The sequence below is a fragment of the Myripristis murdjan genome, chromosome 8 (assembly GCF_902150065.1).
Source record: "Myripristis murdjan chromosome 8, fMyrMur1.1, whole genome shotgun sequence".
Lineage (NCBI taxonomy): Eukaryota > Metazoa > Chordata > Actinopteri > Holocentriformes > Holocentridae > Myripristis > Myripristis murdjan.
In genome coordinates this window covers 25,209,264-25,237,113 of record NC_043987.1, presented here as the reverse complement: position 1 = coordinate 25,237,113, position 27,850 = coordinate 25,209,264, and the positions used below count along the sequence as shown (strand labels likewise).

The following is a 27,850-nucleotide window of genomic DNA, read 5'->3' as shown; positions in this document are numbered from 1 at the left end:
CTGCCTGCAAAAAATAATAATAATAATAAAAATCTACTGCTCCTCTCCATCCTTCCACACTGTGTTGCTATGGCAGAGTGGTCTTAATATCCAGCAAATTTGATGTTAACACCAAGTCTCTTGTCACTCAAATGATATCCATCCTCCTTGATAGGCTGCATCGTCCCTCATCGTTCCTTGTAGTCAGTCATGTGACCCCAACCTCTGCTTCCTCTGTTGCTGCCTCATCCCATCCCGAAGCCTGTCCATCAGTCACAGCCCACACAGCTTCCGACACGCACGACAATCACTCAAACCGGGAGCAGAGCCCCAACATGGCACATCTCTCCACCCACAGACTCAGACAGTGAATGCCCACCACTCGAGCCCCCCCGCCATTTATAACCCAACAAAATCAGCCTTCAGTGTTTTCAATGAGAGACTCCTTCCTCCTGTAAGAGTCGGGTACAATGCTATCTTTCTCATTAGACAACTTTTATTCACCCAGTCGCACACCAGATCAACGACGTCCAATTTAATTAAAAAAAGTTTTCCAAGTTCTTATTCTACAAACAAAACATTGAGAATTTATTATACATATAAAAAAAATAACAAGACAGATGAGACGCAACGTACTTGAGCAATGTTTGCCATTTCGAGCTTCACACTGAGTCATTACAGCGGACTGCACTATGAGGAACAACTCTCCACACGGGGCATGAAGGGAAGGACGACTGCTCTGCTGACACACTTAACCTGGGACTGTAGATATTTCATGTTTTTAATCACTGACTGATTAGGAAACCAACGACCTCCCCCAGTTACACAACTTTTGTCAGTGGTGTTGTAATGGTGCTCTGTGACTCCCGTTGCAAAAATGGGAGACAAGACATTACACAAGTTATGAAGTCTTTGGAGATCCAGTCCAGTGTCCCCTTTTCCACCCCAAGTCTCCTTGAAAAATTAAAAATAACATTAAAAAAAGGTTGGAACTTGTTGCTCTGTGACTAGTGGAGGTCCGAGTCATGGCGGCGGTGGATGTTGCACAACCGGAGCCTCTCACATCGGGTAGTTCAGCACCACGTCTTGCTTGGCCAGCTCCAACAACATAGGATCGTCGAAGAACTTGCTGATACTCACGTCCTCGCTCAGACCCTGCGGGGCGACAAACACGGGACGTGAAGCAAAAACTGGTTCCTACAAGGCGTCTGGGACCGGGAGAGCTAGTGTTAGTGGACGTGAGGCTCACCTTGCGCCTGCGAGTCTTGATCATGAACTCTCTGGCCAGGTGAGGGGCGGGCTGAGGCTCCAGAGGCCTGATCACGATGCTCTTGTCCAGGGGGTCACCGGGGACGATCTGCAGGGACACAAGAGAGACGGTAATGACAGAGGGAAGGAGGGGGTGGCAGATATGACTGGTCATGTAGGACAGCCATATTTACAGGCAGTCTTTCCATATTTTCTATTGGTGCATAGTCATGTATTGAGACACAAGCTAGCAACATGAAATGTACCACTAGGGATGGAATAATATACTTTTTTGACACCAACAGGGCAATACAATATCTTCCCATCCATATTGGCCGATATCAATATGATTTTTTAAAAAAATAACAAATACAGGTGTAGAACAGGAAGAGCATAAAAGAGCATACATTTTCTCTGTTGTATTAATGCCATACTCCAGGGAAAAAGGTTACAAAAATATCAAATTTCACAATTTTGCAGTAAACATACGTTTTGGACTGACACTCATTTTGCTTTTCACAGCTGATATCGGCTGATACCGATAGTCTGCTGGGCTATACCGCATCAAATGTGAGGGTTAAATTAGCTGAGAGCACACTTCCCAAAGTAGCTTCAACCCTTCAAATATCTGATTCATTTGCAAATCTGTCTCACGGTTACTGAGTCAGGAGCGTGTCCATCCATGTGACGAAAAAAAAAAGCAACATCCAAGTACCGCCACTCCTTCAGTGTGTGACCAACACTGCACTGGTGCAACGTTAGCATATTGGGTTTGGAGGACAATGGGCTTTTAAAATGATTTCTTATTTCCATTAACTTGACGGTAGCTCACAGCCCGGCCTTTCATCTCCCTGCTGACATGGATCTATGACACTTGCCTGCTGTAAGAGCTGGGAAGGGAAGTGAAAATTGATTAGGAACGTTGGATTTCTTACAGTGGCCCTGAGATGAATGAACTCCATCTACAGTGGCCTTTAAAAAAAAAAAAAAAAGCAGATCCGGGCCCCCTATCAACGAGAGGGGTAGGACAAAACCAAATTAAAAGACCCCAACCTCATGGGAAGATTAAAATGGAAGGGAGGGGGATGAATGGAAAAGCAGAAGCCCAATCAACAGATGGGTCAAGGTGGCTATCAATAGCAATTCTGCACGAGTTGTTTACATGCCAATACTGACACTTTGTGAACAAAGAACTGAGAAAGAGGCACAACAGGGCTCAGCTCGTGGGCAAACCAATGCAATTTAGGAACTCCTGTGTTCGTTTTTGTTTTCTAGGGCAGTCAATATTTGCAAACAGAAGCAACTTTCTTTTGAAGGCAAGAGAAAACCTGCAGGTACAGTATCGAGTCCGGGGCGGGCCCGCAGAGAATGAATTTGAGAATGGCGGTGAAGGTGGTCTTACGGGGGGAAAAATGGTATATTTTCAGTCTGAAAACACCGATCATAAAACTCCCATTTGGGAATAAAAACTTTCAAGATAATGTGGTCCCACGACATCAAAAGACGTTTTATTTTTCTGGCGATCGTTTTAGCTTCCTTCATCAAACCCAGCAGCCGCAGTTTTCGCGGATTACGTCACGTTCACATCAATTCCCGTCTGCACGTTCAGCTGTCAAGGAGAAAGGCTCTGCTGTTGGCTCAATCTTCAACTCCACCTTTTTCTCCGTCGACTGGACAAACATGTAAAAGCATAATTCATCTCTCGTCCACCACTTGCAGTTTTGCCCCAAGAGCAAAAAAAAAAAAAAAAAAATGTATGAGCAATTTATCTGAGAAAACATTTCCTTCCCTTCTGACAAATGACTTTGTTGTGAAGTATGAATGTACGCTTAATTAATTTGCAGTGACACAGCTGTGGAGCGTGCCGGCACAAACACACAGGTCAGACATGGGGAGGCAGTGGCACACTGTACTTAAAACGTGCTGACTCAACACTGTGCCCTACTCCACATCAGAAGTAATTTGGGCAGAGTGGCAGACACGAGCACGAGGTTGGTCACTGTGCTACGCGAGCTGTCAATGGTTTTGTGTGTGAGAGCGGATGAACGTAAGAGAGAGGGGATGAAAGGACACCAAGTTCCCAGTTATGGACACAAACGCTCAGCAGGGAAGGCGGATTCATTTTCAAATACAATGTTTAGGGTCAACAGTCCACAGAGAGCTTCATACAATGGCTGTGTCCGAAATCACTCACTCACTCACTACTCCCTACTCCCTATATAGGGAATTCAGTGTAGTGGACTATACAGTGACTCAATAGCGGACCGTTTCGGACACTACTTTGCCCGTTGTTCGGCGCCGTTCCGCAATGCATGACGGGATATATTGCCTGGTTAGTGACCATTGGATGTCCACTACATTTTGCGGTGGATTGTGGGATACATCTAGTGGACTATATAGTGAACATAAATAATCACTAGACATTCGGACACCCCTACAAAATGGCGTAACCACTATATAGTGCACTATATAGTGGTTAGGGAGTGATTTCGGACACAGCCACTGAGTACGTTTACATGCACACCATATTCCGGTTCGGCTCAATATTCCGGTTAAGGTAACTGCGCCGCGGCAACTGGAATATTCCGTTTACATGTTACTTGGCATGCCCCCGTGTTTCGGCTTATTCCACTCTCTTATGTAATGCGACACTCAGCCGCGGGGGGCAGCAGTACGCGTATAGGCGTCTGGTCTGCCGGAAAAACAGACGAAGAAGTCTTCTTGCTCGTCTTCTTCTTCTTTTTCTTCTTCTTCTGTCGCTATTTCTATGTTTTCTCCCATCGATATCCTCCATGATATTTAAGTCTTTCATTAGCTGAAGGTGGACTGCAGTCTCCTGGCTCTTGCTGCTGTTTGCCCTGCCGTTTTCCCCGCTTGCAGGTAACCATAGCAACAAAGACGCCACAGAATTCCTTGCAGGTCGAGCATGCGCAGTCGTGACTGAATATTCTGGTTCGGGGCATTTTCCGACTAAGGTGGTTACATGCCACAGTATTCCGGTTGGAACAGGAATATTCCAGGGGGCTTATTCGGAATTCTCTCCAACCGGAATATGACCTTAATCGGGTTCGGTGCGTGTTTACATGACACGTGCGCAACCGGAATATTGCGAATATTCCGGTCAATACAGGAATAAGGTGTGCATGTAAACGTGCTCAATGAGTGACCAGAGGCCTGTACCATAAAGCTGGATTTGGGCTTAGCGAGGTAACTTCAGGCTTAACCCTTTACTTTTTAAAATCGAGGTACGTTGCCGTGGTAACATACGCTGAACACCTAACCTGTTCCGGAGCAGGTTAAGTTCAGGATAAGGCCAAACAAAAAAAATACTTTGGGTTCCGGCTCCTTGTCATTTAAGGGCATGAATATGTAGGGAATTTATTTTATTTTATTTTTTTATTTTATTTAGCATTTTAAGGATGGGTAGGGGGGATTTATTTTATTTTATTTATTCATGGGAAGGATGGGTAGGTAGGGATTTTATTTTATTTTATTCTTTTTTTTATTTTCGGAAGCGATGCATGGGTTGCTTTTTAAATATAATTAATTCAATATTTGCATAAGTTACCACCTTTTTAACAGACGAGCAGCGTTATTACTAGCAGAGGGAGGTGTCTGCCTTGCATTGCAGTGCTAGGTACCTGAAGTCGAATACACCCATCACGTCCACCGCCACAGAGCCAAGCTCCACGGTGGGGGCAGCAGGCAAACATGACGGATCCCCCATCATGTTTGCCTGCTGCACTTGCAAATCTACAATGGCACTGTTTCACCTCTTTCACTACATCTGCAAAGGTTTTCTCTTGTAGTCGGATTATTTTCGCTGGTGGTTTGCGAGGACAAATCACACACACACACACACAACGTGCGGAAGTCCATTCTTTCCAGCCGGTGCTGTCGGTGGCGCGTGATTCCATGAAGTTATTTTCCGAAGTTACGCGAGAACATCACAAATAAGGCGAGTGCAACATACATCAAAATAAAAGCCCTGCATAACTTTTGACAAATGCCAACAAGGTCACACTCGGTCACATAGTGCCTTTATTTTATTATTTTATTTTTACACAGAGGCCAATAAAATAACCTGACTCGGGGGTTAAATGGGACATTCGGTCGGGAACCGGAACCCAGAATTTGTTTTTGTCTGGCCTAAGAGCTCAGCAGGTAGAAAAGCCCCACCTACTGACCAATCAGCCCTCTTGGAAAATGGCCTGCCCATTGGATGAGACAGTGTGAAGAAACAAAGCCTTGTACATGTTGGAGGCTATATAGCCTCCAACATGTACATATACATATGCTACATGTATAAGATATAGTCAGCGTACTGACCACTTTGAAGTATGTTTTTATACTTATTTTTTATTTGCTCCCACGTTCTTTTTGCTCCACTGAGGTTGCATCTGAAATAATACGGCTAAAATCACATGCCATAACGACAAATTTCATAAACACATAAATTTATGGAACAATCAAATGTTACTGTAGTCAGATCTACTCGTGCCACCATGATGGGGAAGTAATATTATAATCCCACTAATTTACGCACTGACACAGACACACACGATTTTTTGCCAGCATTGCTTGCGGCTTCAAGTGTGTTGCTTTTTGCCTGGATGATGGATTTATATTGCTTGTATTTATTTAAGATTATTGTCTTTTCCATGGCTGTGATTGGTCATATGCAGCAAACACCGTCCTTTTTATGTGAGCGCGCAAAGATCTAGATTGAAAAACCCTGGGTTCAATTAGCGAGTTGATAACCGGCTTCGTGGTACTGAAAATCAGGATTGCGGATGTCTGGTTAAGTGAAGCCAGATAACTCAGAGAAACCCCAGGCATGTTAATCCAGCTTTATGGTACAGGCCCCCGATCAGATTCGTAGTGTTTACTTAAGTGTGATTATTTGTTGCCATTTATGACACCGGTTGCCACGGGAATGACGCAGGTGTGCAAAAGTTTTGTCGCACATCTGTGGGTGTTGCCATCATCTTTCTAACCCAGATGTTTTTGCTGTTGTGGCTTTTATGACGGCACGTTCTAGTCGCATTGGAAAACACACTGAGTGCTGCAGCATCAACAGCTGAGGAGACATGAGACCGCTTCATTAGTCCTGATACGGTGTTCTACTGCTGGCTCTACTTTAGTTTGTGTCTCATGGGAAGTAATGGAAAAAAAAAAAAAAAACACACACACACACAGCCATCACACTTGGTGGCTGTGAATATGGCTGAAATCTGTTCTGAGAAGACTTGACTCCATATAATTGTTTTGCTTCTTAGTCTTTAGAGATGATATTCGACTTACATTTGATTTACAAAACAAAAAAAAATTTAATTTGACCTGTGTGTCTGAATATAGCAAATGGGTTCATACATTTTGTATCATTAGTGTGTCTAGACTGTTTAACTTATGTGGATTTATTTTAAAACAGAATAAACAGACAGCACTTGGAATATCCTCACAATCTGTTTTTGACAATTACATTTTCCACGTAAGTTGCCTGCAACTGTTTTGTTGGATCTTAGTTTTATTTTATTGCCTGTCCGTTTATGTGGTTGTTACATGTGGACTGAGATGCACTGCATTTACATTTTGCTGTCAATGTGGCCAGGTACATCGCTGACTCCAAAGTTGTTTTGGATGATTAGATTTTCAATGCATTTTACACGGATCCGTGGATTTTACATGGTTTTGCTCAATCTGATCCTAATCCCGTTGCCCAGGTTAATGCCAGCCGGAAAGCAGGTTTCCACACAGCTTACCTGCCAGTGGTGGAAGACAGACAGGGCAAAGGCCTGTCCCTGTGTATGTGTGCGAAGGTCTGTCTCAAAGCCAAAGGAATCGATGGCTGGGATGAAAGCCTTGATGGTGTAGAGAGGAGACCCTGGAATGGGGGCATCCTGAGTGACGTGGCCCCTGGTGGGTGACAAAAAGACACAAAGGAACAAATCAAAACAAAATTTAAAAGAAAAAACACATCACTTCAGTATTTTCTGTGGAGTGAAATGTAGGATCAAGAAACAGACTACTAGACATTAGGATAAAGACGACAGACTAACCTCCTCCGGGCCAGCACTGTGTAGACAGCAGACACGCAGTCGGCTGGGGCCTGAACCTCCACAAAGTAATAGGGCTCCATCAGCCTCGGAGTGGCCTGGGACACAAAGCACCACACATGACAGTAAGAGGACAGAAGCCTGGAGAAACAGTGCGGCTATGCCATGTGAAATTGGATTTGCTGTAACAGCAGGTGTGTGTGTGTGAAGAAACAGCGGGGGGGAGATGAGGAAAGAAGCCAAAAAAGTGATAGAGGAATGGTAACACACTGCAATTATAAAGACGACATGTCAGCAAAATCCTCGCTGTAATCATGATAATGGAACATGAGAGAGTGAGGATGAAAGGGGCATGCGCAGGAACTAATGGAAGACGGGGAGAAGAGCGGGGCCGGGGAGTGAGCTCACCATGAGGAAAGCAGAGTACACCACTCTCCTGGCTGTGGGGATGACCTGACCTCCTCCTCTGTGGAGCGGCTCCTGAGCGATAACGGCATCCAGGATCTTAAACTTGACGTTCCTGATGGCTGAGGAGAGCAGAGAAGTTTGATCAGAGTGGCACAATGTTGACCAAAAAAAAGTTTTCTCTGAGGAGTTGCAGGAGTTATTTGCACACAACTTACTTTTTAGCACTTAAAACTACCCAAAAAATGCAGGGGGGGTAGGAATTAGATGCTAATGCTTAGAGCTTGATTCGAAGATAAAACATTTTCTTGACCGTGGAACTTGATTTATACATCAAGGATGCCGGCAAAGAGGATATTACACCCATATTTGCAGAGTGGAGATCAAAGAATTATTAATCCAATGCTTTTCAGCGCTGCAACTCCAAGAGGCAGAGGAAACCGCTTACGTTCGTCACACAGAGGCCCTTCCCTGGTGCCCCACTGGAAGCCCTGCACGATGCTGTCTTTGACTGAGCCGAGCAGAGCCTTGTCCACCTACAGGGCAGAAACAAACACAGGCAGAGTCGCTTAGGAGAGCTTGAGTCGCCGTCCTGCTGGGAAAACAGCGGAGGGATCACCCCGGGCTGCTGTTCTCCGGTGGGACTCTGGTTAAAAGACTGATAGAAACCGCTGTCTTCCATATTTATTCATTTCATGTTAAATATCTGTACCGTTTTCAGGTCATTCTAGTACTATAATCAATGAGGTTTGTAGTTTATGATGACTACAGCTCTCAGTCATGAATGAAATTCTTGCATAGGTTTACCCGAAAGCCATTAATGCAACAGATTGCACTCTTATTCCATCACTGCAGCCCACGGGAATATGACATGACTTTGTGAATTGAATATATTTTTATAGATGCAATGAAGTGATAAGGTTGTATGAATGAAAAATACCATATGAACCTAATGCCTGGAAGACAGGGCACAGACAAGAATTTCTGCATTTACACCATGTGCAACTTTCCTGGAGCAATCGTCTTTCCTTGGCAGCAGAAACTGTATTATCTTCTATGTTTTTGGTCTTGTTTATGCCTGTTCATTATATAAATCACCATAGAGATGTTACTCGTCCATTTCCCTTCATTCTTCCCTCTTCGACAGTCTGCCTGCATGTCCTTCTTACATGTGAGATTTGCAGCCTTTTATGTGACAACGCTTATAACCGGATTGGAAAATAACAGCCAGTGGATAAACCATTTTCATGAAACTGTTGTCAGGTTTTGTGAAGCCAGCTCATGTAGAGAAATCCTGGGTGTGTTCACCTTCCTTCACAGTATTGACCTCAAGCAGCAAGAAGCAAAATCAGTCTCTTTGAGGTTTTTTTTTTTTTTGTTTTATCTGTTTCTGCTGCCTATCTCGATCATCTATTAAAATAAGAGATTCTTACTCTTAAAGGAAAGGTTGTGGTAAAATTAAGGTCAAAAAGATAAATAATAAAACGGGCACAACAGGTGACTACAGCTCACGCCTTTCTAGATACACACCTGCAGCCCAGTTTAGCACGAGTGCGCCACAAAGTTGACACTCACCTCAGAGGGCAGGGTGTCGTCCACAAGGATGTTTGGTCCTGTGGTGTCAGGTCCAAAGGCCCAGATGGACCGAGCAGCCAGCAGATCCCAGTCGTACTTGGTCTGGAAAAACTCTCCCAGCTTCTTCCTGCCACGCGGGAGGAGGACAGCGGACGGTTGAGACAAGGTCAGAGCACGGGAGGGCGGCGACATCATGGAGATCGGTTGTTACAGGGGCACGGGGGTTAATGGAAGAGGAGAAACAGAGCGAAGGTTTTGTTTAATGGTGTGTTAAGTGTGTCACTTCTCTGGCACCGCTACACCATGCTGGCCGACGCCGGGCCCAGATGGCTTCACAGATGAGCCGAGTTCTGAGAGGAGGCTGCAATCCGGCGGAAGACAAGAACGGGCACGTTTTTATATGTAAGAGGGACGGGAAATTTCCTGCATGCTCTCAAGGCATGAGTCAAAGTCATGGATGCCGATTTAGCGTGTATTTAGTGCTAAGCATGGAATGGTTAACATGCTGTAAAAACAAGCATCACATTCTACACTCAACCAAAAAGCTGTACATTTATTTTACTTCTTTTTTTTTTTTTTTAAGAGACCGTTTTGTAACAAATATTGTCACATAACTTAGCATGTCTAAGTTTATTAGTTAACAAAAAGTGTGCACTTGTGCTGCTGTTGGTTCATTTTCTGAATTAAAGTTACAGCAAATGGCCTTAAACTGAGCGTACAAATAGGCAGACCTTCCATATTTGTAGCATCCTGGGGTTTTTCCGGTGGAAATAACTTTTAGATGACAAATCTTAATTTGGTGAGCATCCATTCTCAAACAATGATTTCTTTTTAAATATTAACAATAATAATAATAATAATAGTAATCTTGTTGCTGCTTTGCTTTTGGCGTTTGGTTTTAGGAGGAAAGTAAATGAGAGCCAAATCAACAGAGGGCTGGAGCAGACCTAATAAAAAAAAAAAAAAAAAAAAAAGTTGCTATTGAATTTCGGCACATTGTCGTCAATTCTGTATCTGTAAAACGAACATGGGCTGGTAGCAGATGGGACATCGGAGTATCCACATCTTTTGGTCTGTGTGAGGTAACTGGCACAAAACACACCTACGGATTTAACTGCATTATGTTTAGGAACAAATTAAATTGCTATTTCATCCCTGGGCATCACATAATGGCTTCTCCACCTTCAATGAGAGCATTTAATTCGGGGACTAATTACCATTTTATACGCCTGCTCATCGCTAATGGAACAAACTGAATAAAAAGCATAACTCCTTAGAAGAGGAGGAAGAGTAGGAAGAAATAATATGACATGACTTACACCAAATCGGAGCAAGCAAGGACATGTGATAAAGCCACGGACACATTTAACATGAAAGGGGAAATAGCTTGACTTCAACACCCATTTTGATTAATTAAAATACCAATGTGTGTGTGTGTGTGCGCGTGTAGATTAGTCCAGTCACGCTGCTCGACCATACCTGTTCCATGTTATCTGCACCACTTCGTTCTCTATGTCCTCAGCCAGACCCTTCTCCAAGGGCTCTGCAATCATCGTGATCTTATTCCTGTCAATTAAATCACACAGCTGTCAATCAGTCATTCTGGGTCAACGAGGGACGGAGCCAGAGGCAAGGACTGACTCTGACAGACACACACACACAAGTCCCTGCGCGGCACACAAATTTAACTTCCCAACAAGAAACACTCAATCCAAACTCAGATTTTAAAAAAAGCTCTTCATGTCAAAAATGGAAATGTCTCATTACTACTAGTAATAATAATAATAATAATCTACAAATGTCAGCTTATTCTCAGTTTAATGTTAATGCTTTATTGTCTGTAATCATTTTTATGTTGCTGTATTTCAATTGGTTTATCTTTTTTTATCCACTGAATGTTTTTTGTGAGCCACTCTCAACTGTGGGTTTTTTAAAAAAGTGCTATAGAAATAAAGCTATTGTGATTATCGTTCTAAAACTGTATTCATTCATTCATTCATTCAAGTAGCTCTAAATAAGAGCGGCAGCTAGACGCCTAAAGGTGTTTTGTTTGACACGCACTTCTTGTTTGGTGTTTCAGCAAAGCACTTGAGTGATGAAGTCTCCACTACTGTTTCGCAGAAAGTCACAACTGGGTCAGCAACCTGTGAATAAAGATAAGCATAATTAAATTTTTATTGCTGTGGAACAACCTCGAGTGTTGGAACTTAAAAGTAAACTATGTGCATTTTGTACCGAGACTGCGGCGTTAAATATGGAGAGGCATTCGTGCCACATTGAAATGCAATTATTAAAGCGGAACAAAGGGGAAAGGCAATGCAGATGACATTACTCACTTCACCTCTATCCTGAAAAACAACATTTGCATTTCAAGAAGGAAAAACACTGGAATCATGCGAAAACCGAGGCTGAAACGCAGAGAAAACCACGATGGCATTCAGAGAAATGTAATTCAACACAGCCGAGTGGACTGCATTTATTTCTCTGAATGCCAATTCCCACTCACTGTTTTTCAGGAAAGAGACAGCGTGACATGTAAAACAGTATAATGGAGGTTTTGCTTTTCATTTTGGCACATTTTCTTCACAGCAGTAATGCAAAAAAGCAAGGTTGTGTGTGTTGCATTTCCCGTAGTTCCACTGTGATGACTACATTACAACGTGGCCTGGATTCCTCTCTACCTTGAATGCACTCTAGGTGTTACTGGGAGACTCAGTAAACACATACAGAACATTACCGAGTGCTTACAACACCACTCCATCAGTGAAGCTGCGTTTTAATAGAGTGGAGATGCCACCGCTATTAAGTGTCTCCAAGAAATACTACCACGCATGCTTGAGTAATATGAAGTGAACCGGCGAGAGGAATTACTTTAATGTCGATCTCAGAGTACATCTTGCGCAGGTCGTGCATGACGCAGTCCAGGTAGAGCTCTCCTGTGCCTAAGATGACATGCTCTCCAGACTCCTCCACCTGAGACACACACACACACACACACACACACACACACACACACACACACACAAACAAACACACACAGAGAGAGAGAAACAGAGAGACACTGTCAATCATAATTTAAGCCTCTCCGCGGCTGCTGAAGTATTAAATTCCTTTGTGCTGGTGTTTTTTTTTCCTCTTCTCAGGATCCATATTTACAAAAACATATTTTGGTCCAAAAAAAAAAAAAATCAATCTTGAGGTCTACTGGCCAAGCTAAATGTGCTAAATAATCTATAAGCCCTCAGACGTTTATTTGACTTATACTGCAGGCATTTTGTTTGTGTTACCAAAAAACCCCCTCAATAAATCAATTCATTTAGTTTATACTCACTGCAATGCACCACTAGGTACAGAGCAATTTTTTGTAAACCCTTCAACTACTGTGAGCGAGTGCTGAAATGTGTACCTTGGTTGTGAGAGAAGGGTAGCTCTTGTTGACCTTCCTCAGTCCGTCCAGCATTTTCGGCAGCTCCGAGGGGTTGACGGGCTCCACGGCGATCTTGATGACGGATGCCGTGTTGAACTTGAGCGGCCTGAAGATCTGAGCCTGCCACAGAATATTAGGAAGCAAAAATCAGCCCCCCCTGCCAATAAGATCGGACATTTTTCAGATCTCAAAAAGATGCGTCAATCTTTTTTCCTCCTCCTCACCTCTTCGTTCCCTCTGGGCTCTGTGATGGTGGCGGTCTTGACGATGGGCTGGTCACAGCCCTCGATGAGCACCCAGTTGCCAGCAGGCACGCGGTTCACTTCAATTTGATACCTAAAAAAAAAAAAAAAGTGGTGAGGGAAAGAATGGCAGGACTTGAAACAAGCATCGCTTTCTGATAGTACAAACAACATAGAAAATCAAACCCTTTGTCCTCAGTTCAAACGGGGATGAAAAGGCTTGTTGGTGTTAAAATAGTTTTGGATGCATAACAGTGTATTCTTGATGTAAATTCCTCACCAGGTAAACACGCTAAGTTGCTTAAAATCATGTTGTAACCCTTATGCCTTTCAATCCTGCATTCCTGGCTTCATGTGCTCTATCATTGTGGTTCAACAAATCATTGTCTGCTATTCTTTCTGAAAGATTATCCCGTGTCTTGCAGGGAACCTGAAACGAGTTGGTGTTTTGGTTGAGTGTCCTGCAGTAACTTTGACTGGAGCAGACTGAACTTGGTAAGTGTGCGATCTTTCTTCTAACTCTGGATTTATTGTAACTAAAGAAAGAAAACAGTATTTTTGTAATAACTATAATTATGAATGTGTGTGGTCATGCAGGGATAAAATATGGTATCAAATAAAATCTAAGTCTTTATGTGTATACAGTGTAATTTACTTGCTGAAATGGTCGCTTTAAGGAAAATAAAACAAAAGCACACCTGGCCACAGAAATCCAGAGGCGTCCCACGGTGCACACCTGGGAGTCCTCCTCATCTTCAAGGGTGTAGTTCTCTCCCAGCACCTTCACGGGCTGGCCGGCCTGGATGGTCCCGCTGAGCACCCTGCCAAACGCATGGAACTGCACCCCGTCCTCGGTGCTGTACATCTTGGTGGTGTGGCACATCAGAGGGCCCTGAGGGTGAAGGACGGGAGGAGGAGAGTGGGAAACAGGGATTGGGGAGAAATTTTTTTTTAAAAAGTAGGAAACTGTTAGGACAGGAAAGTCTTACCACTGGGATGTAATTGCCCGTATAGGCCTTTAATCGGGCTTAGGCGGCATGCAATGAGACTTTAAAATGGAGCTTGGGAACATTTTGATCAATGTCCTTCATTGTCTTCTGTTGGCTTTTTTTTTTTCTTAAACAGCTCACTCATTTCAAGCCAATTAAAACAGCCCGCTGGCTTCATTTGCAGGAACAACTGGAATGAAACTATTGAGCTCCAGTAGAAACAGATTCCATCAATTAGCAGATAACTAGTGTATCCTGCCTCTCGCCAGTCTATTAACCAAAGTCTGTTGTTCCTACTCCGTCATACTCACATCAGGGTCGCACTCTGCCATGGCCTCCCCCAGGTCTGAGTCCAGGCCTCCTGTGTAGCTGTGCTCTATCTTAGTCCTCGCGCCCTCTTGTGGTGATGGGATATGCTGCACGCACATGTCCACAAAGCCTGCAGGGAACGAGTTTGATGTTCCACGTCAAATTAATGTATCGTATTCACAAAAAAACCATGACCTTTACCTTCAGATTGCAGTTATAATTATGAGCAGATAACTGAGTAAAGAACGATGATAGATATGAGATAGATAGAGCGCCTCGGGTGGTCTCTGCGGTACAGGAGGGATAAAAGACGAGCACTGCAAAGCGTCTCAGTGAGAGCCGCTATAAAGCGTAATCAGAATAGATCTGTCTTTCTAATGCTTTCTAAGGCGCTGTCCACAAATCTGAAAATACTTTTTTTTCCTGCTGGTCTTCTGTGCACACTACACTGGTGTTTTCCACCCACTGAAATGCTTTTTTTTTTTTTGGAAAATGCCATGCAAGGTGCGGATGGAACATCATAACAGCGTTTTCAAATTTACACGGCTTAGAGTGGACATGATCGTAATCATGAGCCTCTGGATGTATGAAATGAATATTCCTACAAGGACTAAATGTCAGTAACAACTGTTTTTGGCAGATAAATAAATTTTAAGCCTATGGCATTTGAATTCCTTTGTTAGTTAATTATAAGTCTTTGCTTCCAAACTGTTAAACTAAACTTCAAACGCTCTTGTAGTTTGAAATCTGCAGCACTTCACAATGAATTACAAATTTGAGCCACTGTTTATGTAAGTGAGCAGGTTTTAAGTTAACACAGTAGTAAATTCTGCACACAAAGTAGCACGTTAAACTATTTTGGCAGTAAAAATTGTTCTTGGCGGTTTTTTGCTGTTGTTTACTAGTCCTTGGTAGATAAGCCAAAAACTTAATGTTGGCCACTGATCACAGTAAGAAAGTGGAGGAGGCTTACCAGTGAACTCTCCAAAGAAGCGGTTACAGACCAGCCTCAGTAGGGGTCTAATGTTGAGCTTCAGCTCCTCTTTGGTCAGATGGATCCCCAGCTCATCCAGAACCCTGGGCAGAGACGTGTCCACATCCCCGACCACCTACAGAGAGAGAGAGGACAAGGAGAGGTTTAGTTACACAGTCACAAAGGCTTCTGACCTACATTACCCACCTATATTCCCTGAACGTACAAAAAACATCAGCCATGACTAACCTGTGAAAGAATCTTGTAGAGCGGCTCGAGGACAAACTCCACAAAGCTGCGCTGGGAGTTACTGTTGGGGGCTTTCTTTGTGAACTTGCGCCTGAACAGAAAAAGAAAAAAAGCCAGAGAAACATGTGGCAGGTAAGAAATAAGAAAGGGATGAAGAGGAAAGAGGATAGCTTGGCATGAAATAGGACTGAACTATCAATCAAAATATTATTTAGAACTCAATGCGTAATATGATATAATGTAACAAGTGCAATACCCAAATCGCAGGAGCTGAAATTTATTGATAAAGATAAAACGTGAGCCAAAATAGCATTATAAATGAAGTAATTTGGCGCTACAGACGCCCTGGCCTCAAATCCTTTTCTACATTTGCAAGAAAACATGTTTGTTTGGTACAAAGCCCAGAAAGTTATTTTTTTATCGTGTCGTTCAGTCCTACAACCAAATATTAGTACCAAGTGATTCTGTTGGTGAAATTTGTGACAGCTACTCACGTTTTGGGATTGAAGTAAATGTCTCCCCAAAGTCTCTTGGCAAACTCATTGTAATTGATGTCACCTGCAAAAGGAGAAAGAGGAGTTAACACTTAGCTGCCCAGGGTATAAGAGGGAGTGTGTTATTTGTAAGTAAAAAAAATCTCACCATAAGTGTCAGAATAGATTTTAGCAAAGGAGCCGAGGGTGAAGCAGATGCTGTACTGGGAGCTGGCGAAGCACACGTTCCCAAGGAGAGGCGAGACCACCAAGTTCTCATCTGTTGAATATGTGCTGAAAGGGGAGAGAAATGACCATGCACAAACACAAACACATTTTAGTTTATGGGGTCATTTGATAAACAGGAAATGAAGTGTGCTGTGTTGTATGAAACCATTTGTGCTCTGAAGACTCTGAGTTGTGGATGTGGGGGTTGTCAGAATTACCTGAGCAAGCCATTGACCTCATCTACGATGTGGCGCAGTTTATAGTAAGCATCAGTGGGAGGCAATTTGAGCTCAACGATGAGTCGGTCCACCTTGTTGATGCAGATGGTGATGGCCAGCCGCTCCTGGACGGCATGTTTGATCAGACGCTCTGTGTTCAGCATCACCTTGACAGGAGAATCACACAGGCCTGAGTTACAGCAGGGCTACAGAATCAACAAGAGTGGAGAAACAGAGTGCGGGATTAGCAGAATGTGAAAAAGGAAAGAAGAGTGACTCACTCCTTCTGCTGCATCGATGAAGAGAACGATGCCGTCCGAGATCCTGATGCCAGATGTGACCTCGTCGGAAAAGTTCACGTGGCCTTTGAGGGAGGACATAAGGTATTACCTCACTTTCTTCCATCGTACACTGCAAGCCAAAACTGCATTCGCCAAACAAACAGTACCTGGTGTATCCATGATGTTGAAGAGGTATGATTTTCCTCTGGAGTCGGGCAGGACCATTGTGACAGGGGTGCTCTTGATACCGACTCCTCTCTACGGAAAAGCATGAGGTAAAGTCACTCTATGCAGCAATGCTCCTCTTCAGGGAATTAGTTTGTAGGGTGGCGGCAGTCAAACTAAGCAATGTCTCATGACCGGTTGGAAGTTTGGGGTATACAAATACAAACGCAAAAACGAAATTGTTTATAATGTAGAAATTTTCCTTTGGTATCACCATAAAAGACATTATATGTGTAAGAACGTAACTTTACCATGGCTGAATAATCAAATACATACACTAATGAAAAAAATAACTTCATTCATAACAATTTGGTTTTAGAGCAAAATATTCCACAGAAACTGCAAATTGCTATGTAACTGAAAATGTAAATTGTTCTTCTGACATGGGTATGGCCATGGGGGCAGTGTTTCTTGATCTGAAAAAGGCATTTGTCACTGTCAACCACGACATTCCCCTGTCTAAGTTGTCTACATTCGATTTTTTTAAACAAGCAGTTGATTGGTTTGAGTCGTATCTTCAAACTAGAAAGTAGTGTGTGAAAGCTGGCCAAGAAAACTCATCCCTTTTAAACAACAGAATGGGTATTCCCCAAGGTTCAATTCTGGGTCCGCTGCTTTTCAGTCTGTTTATAAACGACAAGTCGCCCAGAGGCCTGCTGCCAGCTGTATGCAGGTGATGCAGCCATACATGCACCAGATAAGTCACCTAACAAGGCAGCTGACATCCAAACTGCATATTTGGATGATGTCCATCAGTGGCTGCAACATAACCATAATCACCGGAAATCCAGTGGCAAGTTATCATTATGCCAGAATTCAACCAAAACACTCACCTCTTGTTCTGTGAAGAGGATGTCTGTGTATCGGAGCTGAAAGGCAAAGAAGAAACATCCCGTCAGCCTCTGCTTCCATGTAACCACTGAAGAATACTGTCTGGGGAGCTGGGCTTTAAGATATTAAATATAAAAACTGCAAACATACATACATACATAATTATTAGAAACAGTACTCACATCCACGTCATCTCTCTTCCTGATTTCTGGGTGTGTTTGTTCAATCAGGCAGTCCACAAAACAGGTCTGAATGGAATGCACAGATTCATTAGATCCCCATAAGTGATGCTGAATTCTACAGTGCACACATTTTACTTGCATACTGTATGATCCACAAAATAAGGCCATGCTACCTTGGAAATGGAAAATGTGCCATGATGTTCAAATATACACATTTTCATCTTTGACACACATTTAAAACGTTTGAAATTTCTTTCTTGACATCATAAATCATTCACTTTGAGAACACATGTCCTTGTTGTCAAAATGTCAAGCACAGAGCCATGACAAGTTAATCTAGAGGGAGACAGGCACGGTCTTACCTTGCCATGGTGAAGGTGACCACACAGGGTGACATTACGAATCAGCTCTGGACTGTCCATCAGATCAGCGAGGAACCTGCATGAAGGAAGGAGCGATAGAGAAGTGTTAAAAACATGTTGCAACTGGGAAATACAGGGGCACAATACAAAAACAACAGCCAAGTAACACTGTGCATCTGCTTTTTCAACAAAAGGTGGGGATTCATGAATATGTCCATTTAAACAGGTAAAAAGTTGACCACTCACTCCATATCATAAACAGTGGCAGGTAGCTCCTGCTCCATCAAGGTGAACTGCTTGTTCTTCACAGGCTTGATGATGGGCTCTGACAGAAACGAAGAGAAAACCAGTGTGAGTATTAGCTCTGATCAGTATTCATCACAGACCGATACAGAAAAGCAAGTGTGTTTTCACTACATAACTGTATGAGGTGTGTATTATTGTGAATCTACAAATGTTAGGCACACTTTTCTTTATTTCTGACCTGTGAGAGGTTGTGTATCTTCCTCTTGGACGATAGTTTCCACTTCGGGCCCATAAACCTCCTCCGCTGTGGGATAGTACTTCTTATCCTCATGCAGGACCACCTCCATGCCCGGGACGTCGTCATCGGCGTCAGCGGGTTCGTCATCGTCATCTTCATCAGCCTTCACAGGGACAAAGTTGTTGTTATAATAAAATCTGTGCATATAAATAAATTTATTCCCTCGGTATTAATAGCCGTCTCCACACCTCGTCAACATCTCTGTCATCTGCCTCCAGGTCGTCGTCGTCATCAGAGTCTAGCTCTGGGCCGATGTAGTTCCCAAACTCATCGTACAGATCGGCCTCCATCTTCTAGAGAGCTGAGAGAAATCATCAGAGTTTGCTTATTAATAGTTATTTACATGTCAGTGGGTTTCATAACACTGTAAATACATTAACCAAGTTTAAAGCCAGTGCATGTCTGGTACAATAATTTTCTTTCTTTCTTTCTTTCTTTTTTTTTTTTTTAGGTAGAGTTCATTTATAATTTTATTCTTGGATGGAAACAACCTCAATGCCAAACTCATGAAAAAAAAAAATCTGACGGATTAACGCTGTCGTCATTATTGGCAAACATCTGGCAAGACGACTTGAATGGATTTGAGCCAATCTTCATTTTGTCATGTATCCCAATACACCACACTGCGATTATTTAAACCAAATTTGACTGTAACGTTGAGGGTTATTCAAATACAGACCCTATCACCAAAAAGCACTATGGTATATTGTTCAGATAGCAGTGTAAGATCATTTTTGGTGGATAATTTGTATGCCGAATTTACCAGTGGACATAAATAGCTCATAAAATTAATAATAATAATAATTCCCTTTATTTCAGACCCAGGGGATCCATATCACAATAAAAAAAAAAAACAGCACAATAACAAAAATTACTTTTCTATAATTGCTCATAAGAAAGGCAACCAGAAAAGGCTCGTTTTCAGAGGTTTTGCACGAAATTTAGTGGGGCTGCGGGTTTGGCATTAGCGATTCAAGCTAATGCTAACTTTGCGCACGGCCACGCTTTTTTCACAGTTTCTTTCCCATTTTCAGAAATCTTAACACTGACACGTCGACAGGTGTAATGTTGTAATTTTGAAGCGCGCAAAGTTTGGAACAATAATCAGTCGTTTTCCTCGCGTTATCAAGGTGAACCGCATGCTAGCGAACAGGCTCTGCGCACTGAAATGAATGACGCTTCGAGGCGACGTTTGTCTTGCGTCGCTGTTGTTGTTAAACGCTTTAAAGATAAATTAACAGACTGCACGAACAACACGGCGAAGTTACTCACCTGTATGTTGCAGCAATAGAGTTTACTGAATTCGCTCAAAACACGGCAGGCGTTGGGTGTTTATTCAAAACATAAGAAATAACTTTCCAAATACCGCCATGCGCACGGAGGACTACTTCCGGCTTTTCTTCCTCTACCAAGCCTCGCTTCCTGAACGCAGCGCTCAGTAGCGCCACCACTGCTGCGGCATGCGGACAACAAGTGAAGAACATGATATTCAGTTGGCTGCAGTGTTGCTGTTTTCTTTTGGAAAATTAAATTATAGCCCACTATAAATCTCAGCATCAGAAAATTATTTTTAGGTTAGATTTTTTTTTGTTATACATGTCATCAACAGTTTCATTTTTCCTAAATGGTTTATGAACTGGAATCCAAATACCAACTAGAATACCAGCATGCGATTGTAGTGAGTTAGACAATTAACCCCTTAAAGGATCTATGCTACCTGAAAAATGAAATATCTAGCAAAAATATGCCATATCTACACGTGGTGAGTCTCTCTTTCTCTTCTTTTCTTCTTTCTGTCTCTTGACATCACGCTTTGTTTATGGGTGCAATTTGGTCTGCTGGGTCCTCTTATAATGTTGCAATATTCAGGGCTGCAGTTGTGTGTGTGTGTGTGTGTGTGTGTGTGTGTGCCTGCATGTGCTGATGTGGGTAGTTGTTGTAGGTGTTGGTGTGTGTGTGTGTGGCAAGCGTAAGGGGTTTCTGTGAGGTGTGATATTTTGGTTTACTCTATTGGGTAGGAGCTGCATTGTTTTTAGCAAAGGATAACAAAAGTCTGCCTTTCTCTTTCGCTGTGTGTGTGTGTGTGTGTGTGTGTGTGTGTGTGTGTGTGTGTCCCTGAGGCAAACCACTTAACAACAGCTTGTGCTACAAGAAAATTGAAAAGTGCCAAACAAAATTACAGACCTATATATAGATTTGTCTGTCTGTGTGTGTGTGTGTGTGTGTGTGTGTGTGTGTGTGTGTGTGTGTGTGTGTGTTAATTCTGATTTCATATAATTTAGTCTAGTAATTTTAGGTTATAGGTTTTTGTGTAGTCCACATTATCAAACTTAGTCCATATAATTCACTCAGACTTGTCTCACTAGTTTAGTTGCATGCAATTCCCGCCATCATGTTGAAATAGACTGGGGCAGATAATGGAGGTACATCTAGAGGCTGAGGGATTTTCAGAGACAGAAACTTCCAGTGAACTGGGAATGAGCAGCCTTATTAGATGGTGCTATTGCTTGGTTGGTGATTTTTGAAAATATGATATGGAAATATTCAGTGTTGTACATGAAATGTGTCCTGCCTTGACCTGCAGCCGGGTCACATGAGGCAGTATGTTACACACAGCCAGCATGCTTTTTGAGTTAGCTGTGCTCAAGAATGTGTCATGAAAGGTTTTTATAATAAATTCAGACACAGGCAACATGTTAGTTGATGGCTTTATTCCTGCTGGTGTTAATAAGTTCCTCAGTAGACCTGGCCTACAAAGTAACAACACAAAACAGACGGTAATAATAATAATAATAATAAACAAGTTACAGACAAACACACAAACCTAAATAATACACATACATTTTTGAAAATGTTTTTACTCTTACAAGTTTGTGGAAATAGGCCTAAATACCACGGTTGGGGCACCGACTTAGAATCCCTATTTAGTATACAGGTTTACCATCAGATGGCAGTGTTACCCTAATTTCATTTGAGTAATTGAGGGTTTTACACAGAAGGGCACTTCCTCCAAAAAAAAACAAAAAAAAAAAAACACTTAAAATCACAAAAACAAACAAACAAAAACACAAAATCTTAATTTCATAACTGGCAACCCAAGGGTTGTCATTACTATTGCCTGTAATAGCTTTTTTGTGTGTCTCTTTTTTTTTTTTTTTTTTTTAATTATTTTTAATATATTAAGGCAAGTATGATTATTGCCTGCACTGACTCAATTATCCTTTTGATACAAAGCAATGAGGTTTAATGTCTCATCAAAGCATATGGCTAATAAGGGGATAATCACTTTCCCAAATGAATTCACTTCATATCACTGACTCAATTAATAACTGCACTTTGCTGTTGCTCCTCCGCCGCTCTGCAGGCTGGATCACTGTCTGGGTGCACTGAGCCTCGGTGACGGCTCCACAATAATTAACCTGGTGATGTTTTTGCTGGGCCTCTGTGTCTATAGACTGACCTCTGGACCAAAACGTGAGAAGCTGGACTGAGACGCAGGTTGGGGCTGGCAGAGAGCCAAGGCAAACCGAGCAGTGATAAATGCTGTTTTGTTCTCTGAGCAGACACGTTTGGGCTTTTTGGAGCCTTTTGCGGTGAATGGGAGCATCAGCTTCTAGGGGCGATTTCACCTGAGAATTAAACTCGTGTGTGTGTGAGTGTTATGATGGTTATTCTGGCCCCTTATCTCCTTTCTCCTCTAGTGTGTGATAATAATAAGACCCTGGCTTCACTTCTACTCTGCCACCAGCTTCCTCAGTCGCTGCACCACCTCCTCCGCGCTGACCCACGGCACTGTGACCGCCTTGAAATCCCCTGGCATTGCCTCATGGGTCTCCGTGATCAGCCGGTGCATGGGGAAGTCCCGCCGTGGGAAGGCCACGTCCCGGGGCCCCAAGATGAGCGCGGGGCAGAAGTCGTTGGCACCGTCGCCAAGGTAGAAGACCCTCTGGTACGGCCGGCCGCGCTCCTGCGTCCTGCGCGCCACATAGTCCCTGACGATCACCTGCTTGCACATGTTTTCAGGGCATCGCTGGCAGTTGTGGGAGTGGAAAGGGCGCAGCACCAGCCGCCCGTCCTTGTTGAAGGTACCCGGGTTGGTGAAGATCCTGTGGAAGAGCTGGCGCGCCCCGTTGCGGCGGAGCCAGGACTCGATGAAGAAGGTGTTGGCGTCGGACACCAGCACAACCTCGAAGTCCTGCGGAGGCCGCGTCCGGAGGTACTGGAAGAGGGTGAGCATGCCGGGCGTGGCCGGGATCTTCTCCATGATGGTGCGGATGTCGCTCTCCGTCACGCCCTGCTCCGCCAGGTAGGCCAGGACGCGCTGCATGTACTCGTTGTAGCGGCCCGGCTGGTAGGTGTCCTTGAGCCAGCCCGGGAGGTGCTGCCCCGGGGCGGTCTGCACCACCATGTCATCACTGGTCTCATCCACGATGGTCTCATCGAAGTCAAAGAAGATGAGGAAGCGCTTGTCAGAGGAGATGTGGGAGGAATTGGCCATGTTTTCTGCGCGTCTGGATCGCAGGGCTTCCTCCTCGCCTGGGGGATGGGGTGGGACATAACAGCAGTTGAAGATAGAGTCCCCCATGACTGACTATGCCACACCTGTTATAATTGTCAAGAGGCATCAAAACACTCCAACTCCTGCTCTCCCACTCTCCAACATCCCACGCAAGGCTGGTCAAGGTAAGGTGGAGGCTACCAAGGTTGGCTTTCTGGGAAATACAAGTGTATAAATGGACAGGGAAGAGAGACATGATAAGAAAAGAACTGAGGTGAGAAACAGACAAAACCCCTGCAATAATTTGGATATTATCAGAGTAAGAAGAGGTAGGCTATAAAAACCTAAAAAGGAAGTGAATAAGAGCCAGCAGCCAAGGAGAATCATCCACCAACAGCCATGAATAGACAGTCAAAGTCTCAGAAATGTGAAGGGTTTCCATGTTTGAGGGGGAAGGGCTGAGAATTATGTGTAAACTATTGTGAAATGTGATTATGCCTGGATTATCCCGTTTAGAACCTGAGGGCCAAGCTAGCCGTACTCTATGGGCCCCCACACCACTCATCTCCACTAACCCAGTACTCTGTGTACCTGCAACCCATAACCCCAACCCAAGGACTGCATGTGCCCTTCATGCCCTGTGGCTAATCCAGAAATGATGAATAAGCACAGTGAGTGCTCTGTGAGTGCTCTGACCTCCAAATCAAAGGTCAAATCACACACAAACTAAATGATGCTCAACTCTGCAAGCAAGCAAGCAAGCAAACAAACATCCAGTGAAATTACAAGGGGTTATTATACACTGCACATAACAAGCATGACAGATTTAGTTCCATTCTGTAATCCTACCTTTAATTGTAGGTTGTGTCAGCAGCAGATCTCAGGCAGCACATTACCAATCTGTTAAACAAGTCTGTTTTGCCAGCCTGAAACAACAAAAACGACTTAATTCCTGCTGAAAAACATGACAACAATGCGTGACAACACTGTGAACAGAATATTGCAATGATAATGTTACAGGTAGTCCGTCCCTGATCATTAAGCGACATTCAACTTTAGTAATCTTATGGTACAACTCGAAAATTGCAAAATTACAGCAGTATTATAGTGACACAAAGCCATACTACAAGTGCCCACAGTGGCATCGTGAGGATAAAAAGGAATATCACAAAGTATAAGGTCACTATAAATTTGCTATTTAACACCATAGACACATTATTGGTGCCTATAGAAATATGGAAGAATATTATAATGATTGCCGGAGAAGTTAAAAACAACATCCAAATAGTCTACAACAATTTGTAGGTTACCGCAGACACACTAAAGTCTCCATAGCAACAGTCTAAGAGTATTTTAGGTTATTTTTTTTCAAAAGAGCAGTCACGGCTGAGGATGAGGTTTACAGAGAAAACGTCCAACACTGAGATCAAGTAAACTGGCCTCTGCAGTGGTGCAGCCAAAAGACAGTATCAGTGCTGGATTTGTTAATACTAGTTTGCAATAAAGCCAAAAAATAAGAATAAATTACAGCGATGCTGGATCCGGCGCACGGTGTCCACAAGCTGCTCCCACTCTGATCCGCTCGGGTCTGAAAGAGAAGTGCGTCTGTCCCGGCGCTCCGATCCGGAGGGACGCGCACTTTTATGTGACCGCCACAACCACCGGCGCTGCTGGAGACGTGAGCGCGCATCAGTGCCCGCCCATTTAATAGTAGCCTACTGAGTGCTGAGCGCGCGTTCACGGTCCCTCCAAGAAACAGCTGAGGATGTGAGGAAGGACTGTGCATGCCATGTGAGAGTGGGAAGGAAGGAAGGAAGGAGGGAATAAAGAGAGGGAGATAGGAAAGAAAGAATGGAAGAAAGTGAGAGTACAGAGGCTTTTCTGAATATATGCCACTGTATCAGCCAATAAACAGGTCACTCAAGTGTGTGTGTGTCAATATTTGTCTTGGCTTCTCTTCAGCAGGTTTATACCGGTGAGGTGTTGCAGCTGAGAGACAGACAGGCATCACACTCTATATGGGCTATACTGACAACACTGTCACCTATTTCCAGAGGAGCCGCTGCTATACAAAGGTGTGACGCTTATTCTGGGATGGGATGAGCTCTTCTCTTGCTCCCGGCTGCGACGTAGGGCCAACTAATAAGTGTTCTTTTGTGGAAGATCTGGGTCAAGTCATATCTGCAGGTTATGTGCTTTTATGGTTTATTTTCCCCTACTTTGTTGACCAGTGAGCTCCAGAAAATCTTGAAACTCACTGGAAAATACATCTGACCCAACTGGTGGCACAAGCAGGTAAAACAAACAGTAAGACTTATATATAGACAAGCAATTTATTTGCTGTGCCTCAAGCGCTGAAGTGGCCTGAAGGTAGCTAGTGGCGAGAAGGCCCCCCGCCCCCCCGCCCCCCCGCCTCCAATTTGCACTGCAGGGAGGCTGATGTGTGTTGGTTGTTTCTCCGTCTCACAGTAGCCTAGATGAACACTTGCAAAGACATTGCGACTAATGAACCGCGCAGCAATGTTAAGATTAGTGAAAACATGCCTGAAAACACGGAGAGGACCCCTCCTCTCCTTATCTGCCTGCTGACAGACGCTGCCTCCTTCCTCCCCCTGCCTCTTCACCACAAGGCGTAATGACTAACAGCTGGGGCGGCTGACTATTTTCCAACCCAAATGGGAATGTAGATGTACAGACGGTGTGTTATTATCTCCTCTCCTCCGCCCGTGAAGTGAGGCTCGCTACCTGACCACCCACTCACCAGCAGTGAGTCACTCACACTTTTCTCTATAGCAATCAGCCCGCTAAGCCACCCAACATGGGATTATGTGACTCACTGGTGCTCCATTTGAACCATTATCTACCTATGGTACACATCGAGAAACAGCATTTTAGGACGCATTCCAGCAACGAAATGTCTTAGTGCGTTCTTGTAAGAGACATGCGCTCTTAATGTGTTGGATTGCAACAACAGCTACCCAGGAAAACAGAAATCCTAATGCTGTTTGGAGAGACAGTACACACCGTTTTAAAATCTAAGCTCCAAGGTGCAGTTTTAAATTGATAAAAAAAAAGTCTAATTGTCTTTTTAGTACTTCTCTTCCAATTGTTTAAATAAAAAAAGCTCAATTTCTAACACCCCTTCTGCTACATAACTGCTCATATGTTCAATGTCTGAAAGTGAAGATTAGACTAAAAAGTGTGACATGGGCCTGGTCCAGCTGAAAAAGACAGGAGATGCGTTTGACCTTGGGAGAATCTCTGATCAAGGTTACTGCCAGTCAATGGCGAGCCTCCCACAGGTCATCAGCACAAATAATCATAAATACTATTTTTAAAAAACGGAAGTGTGTGAGGGTTCACAGAAACTAAAGGAAAAAAAAAAACATTGCGTGCTGATAGTCGTGAAGCAATAAACTCGAGGTAAATGCAAGGTGCTCTGGAAGTGAACATGATAAGGTATAGAGAAGAGGAGCCCTCTACACCCTGAAGAGTGTGGGAGTCGGCGTTCTCCTGACATTCCTTGTGTGTGTGTGTGTTTTTTTTTGTTTTTTTTTTTACTTTGATATGTCCAAAACTAATAAAGGCATTTTAACTACATGCTTGATTTGATGTAAATGTGCCTGAGGTAAGCCCCAGGGGTTCCTCTTCGGTATGTGTGTGAGGGGTTGGGGTGATGTGGAAAGAATAGGGAAGTGGTCATAGAAGAGGATCTAAAACTTCCCTGCAGTCAAATCCAGACTGAAAAAGAAAAGAGGTCGGAGCAGCTGAGTCTCGTATCTAACCGGTACAAGTGTTTTGTCTGGAGGAAATATGGCAGGACTCCGAGAGCCTTGAGACGCTACCAAAGGAAGAACCCGGCCAACCAGCGCAGTAAACCTAAAGTCTCACAGTTCAATAAAGTAAAAATAGTATGTGTGAGTTGTAAAAGACAGCTGCAATTACAATCGGGAATGTAGATTTAATGTATTTAGTTTTGACTTTTGTTGAATCTGAACTGCTGTGATGCCTTGTTTTTAACTCTGGAATGCTAAAATCTCCCGTCTGCACAACAAATGTCCCTTTGGGTACCAATAAAGAAACCTTGAACTTTGAACCTTTCAGAAAAAAAAGGCTTGCTGTGCAACAAACAGTAACTCAGTGAGTTTGAACCCTCTGACCCACTTTCAGAGAAAAAAAAAAAAAACATGAAGCACAATTCAATATTTCACTTTGTCATTGTTTGTAGGCATGGGACGATATGTACACTTCCTGTTATGATTATTCTGGACAGAATGCATACAACTCGCAATATTATCCAACTAATTGTCAAAATATGCTTAAAACTCTTAAAATGGCACTAAAACACTGTGGAATTACTTTACCCTACATTTTGTTAAGTAACATTTTAATGCATCACAGAAAGGACACATACCTTTTTATAGTGAACTTCCTTTTTAGTGAAAAACAAGGACAGATTCAGAAGCTCGCCAAGATTATAACAATATAGGAGGGATCATTAGAGAGCTAGACAGCTTTTGAAGTCACTGGTGAGGATAGTCATGATTATCCCAGTA

At 43.3% G+C, this 27,850-nt stretch overlaps 2 protein-coding genes across 3 annotated transcripts; both read right to left on the bottom strand.

The window, feature by feature from the left end:
- Positions 1–455: 455 nt before the first annotated feature.
- On the bottom strand, positions 456–20,217 carry eftud2 (elongation factor Tu GTP binding domain containing 2). Its single transcript, XM_030056967.1, has 28 exons — positions 20,069–20,217; positions 18,985–19,097; positions 18,737–18,899; positions 18,499–18,577; positions 18,253–18,328; positions 17,891–17,956; positions 17,711–17,746; positions 16,820–16,910; positions 16,653–16,735; positions 16,372–16,538; positions 16,095–16,219; positions 15,947–16,010; positions 15,453–15,543; positions 15,204–15,339; positions 14,233–14,360; positions 13,631–13,824; positions 12,915–13,026; positions 12,670–12,810; positions 12,135–12,236; positions 11,325–11,407; positions 10,743–10,829; positions 9,264–9,390; positions 8,137–8,224; positions 7,692–7,810; positions 7,287–7,381; positions 6,990–7,143; positions 1,229–1,336; positions 456–1,134 (listed from the first exon to the last, which is right to left on the bottom strand). The coding sequence occupies exons 2-28, from the start codon at positions 19,084–19,086 to the stop codon at positions 1,039–1,041; spliced, it is 2,913 nt and encodes a 970-aa protein (XP_029912827.1). The 5' UTR covers positions 19,087–19,097; positions 20,069–20,217; the 3' UTR covers positions 456–1,038.
- A 1,707-nt stretch (positions 20,218–21,924) lies between these two features.
- Positions 21,925–25,054, bottom strand: phospho1 (phosphoethanolamine/phosphocholine phosphatase 1). 2 transcript variants are annotated; one of them, XM_030057025.1, is made up of 3 exons: positions 24,823–25,054; positions 24,144–24,220; positions 21,925–23,508 (listed from the first exon to the last, which is right to left on the bottom strand). In XM_030057025.1, exon 3 carries the CDS (start codon positions 23,379–23,381, stop codon positions 22,530–22,532), a length of 852 nt encoding a protein of 283 aa, XP_029912885.1. In that variant the 5' UTR covers positions 23,382–23,508; positions 24,144–24,220; positions 24,823–25,054; the 3' UTR covers positions 21,925–22,529. The 2 variants fall into 2 exon arrangements, with proteins under 2 accessions (XP_029912885.1, XP_029912886.1); XM_030057026.1 differs by having other exon boundaries at positions 21,925–23,332.
- Positions 25,055–27,850: the final 2,796 nt, after the last annotated feature.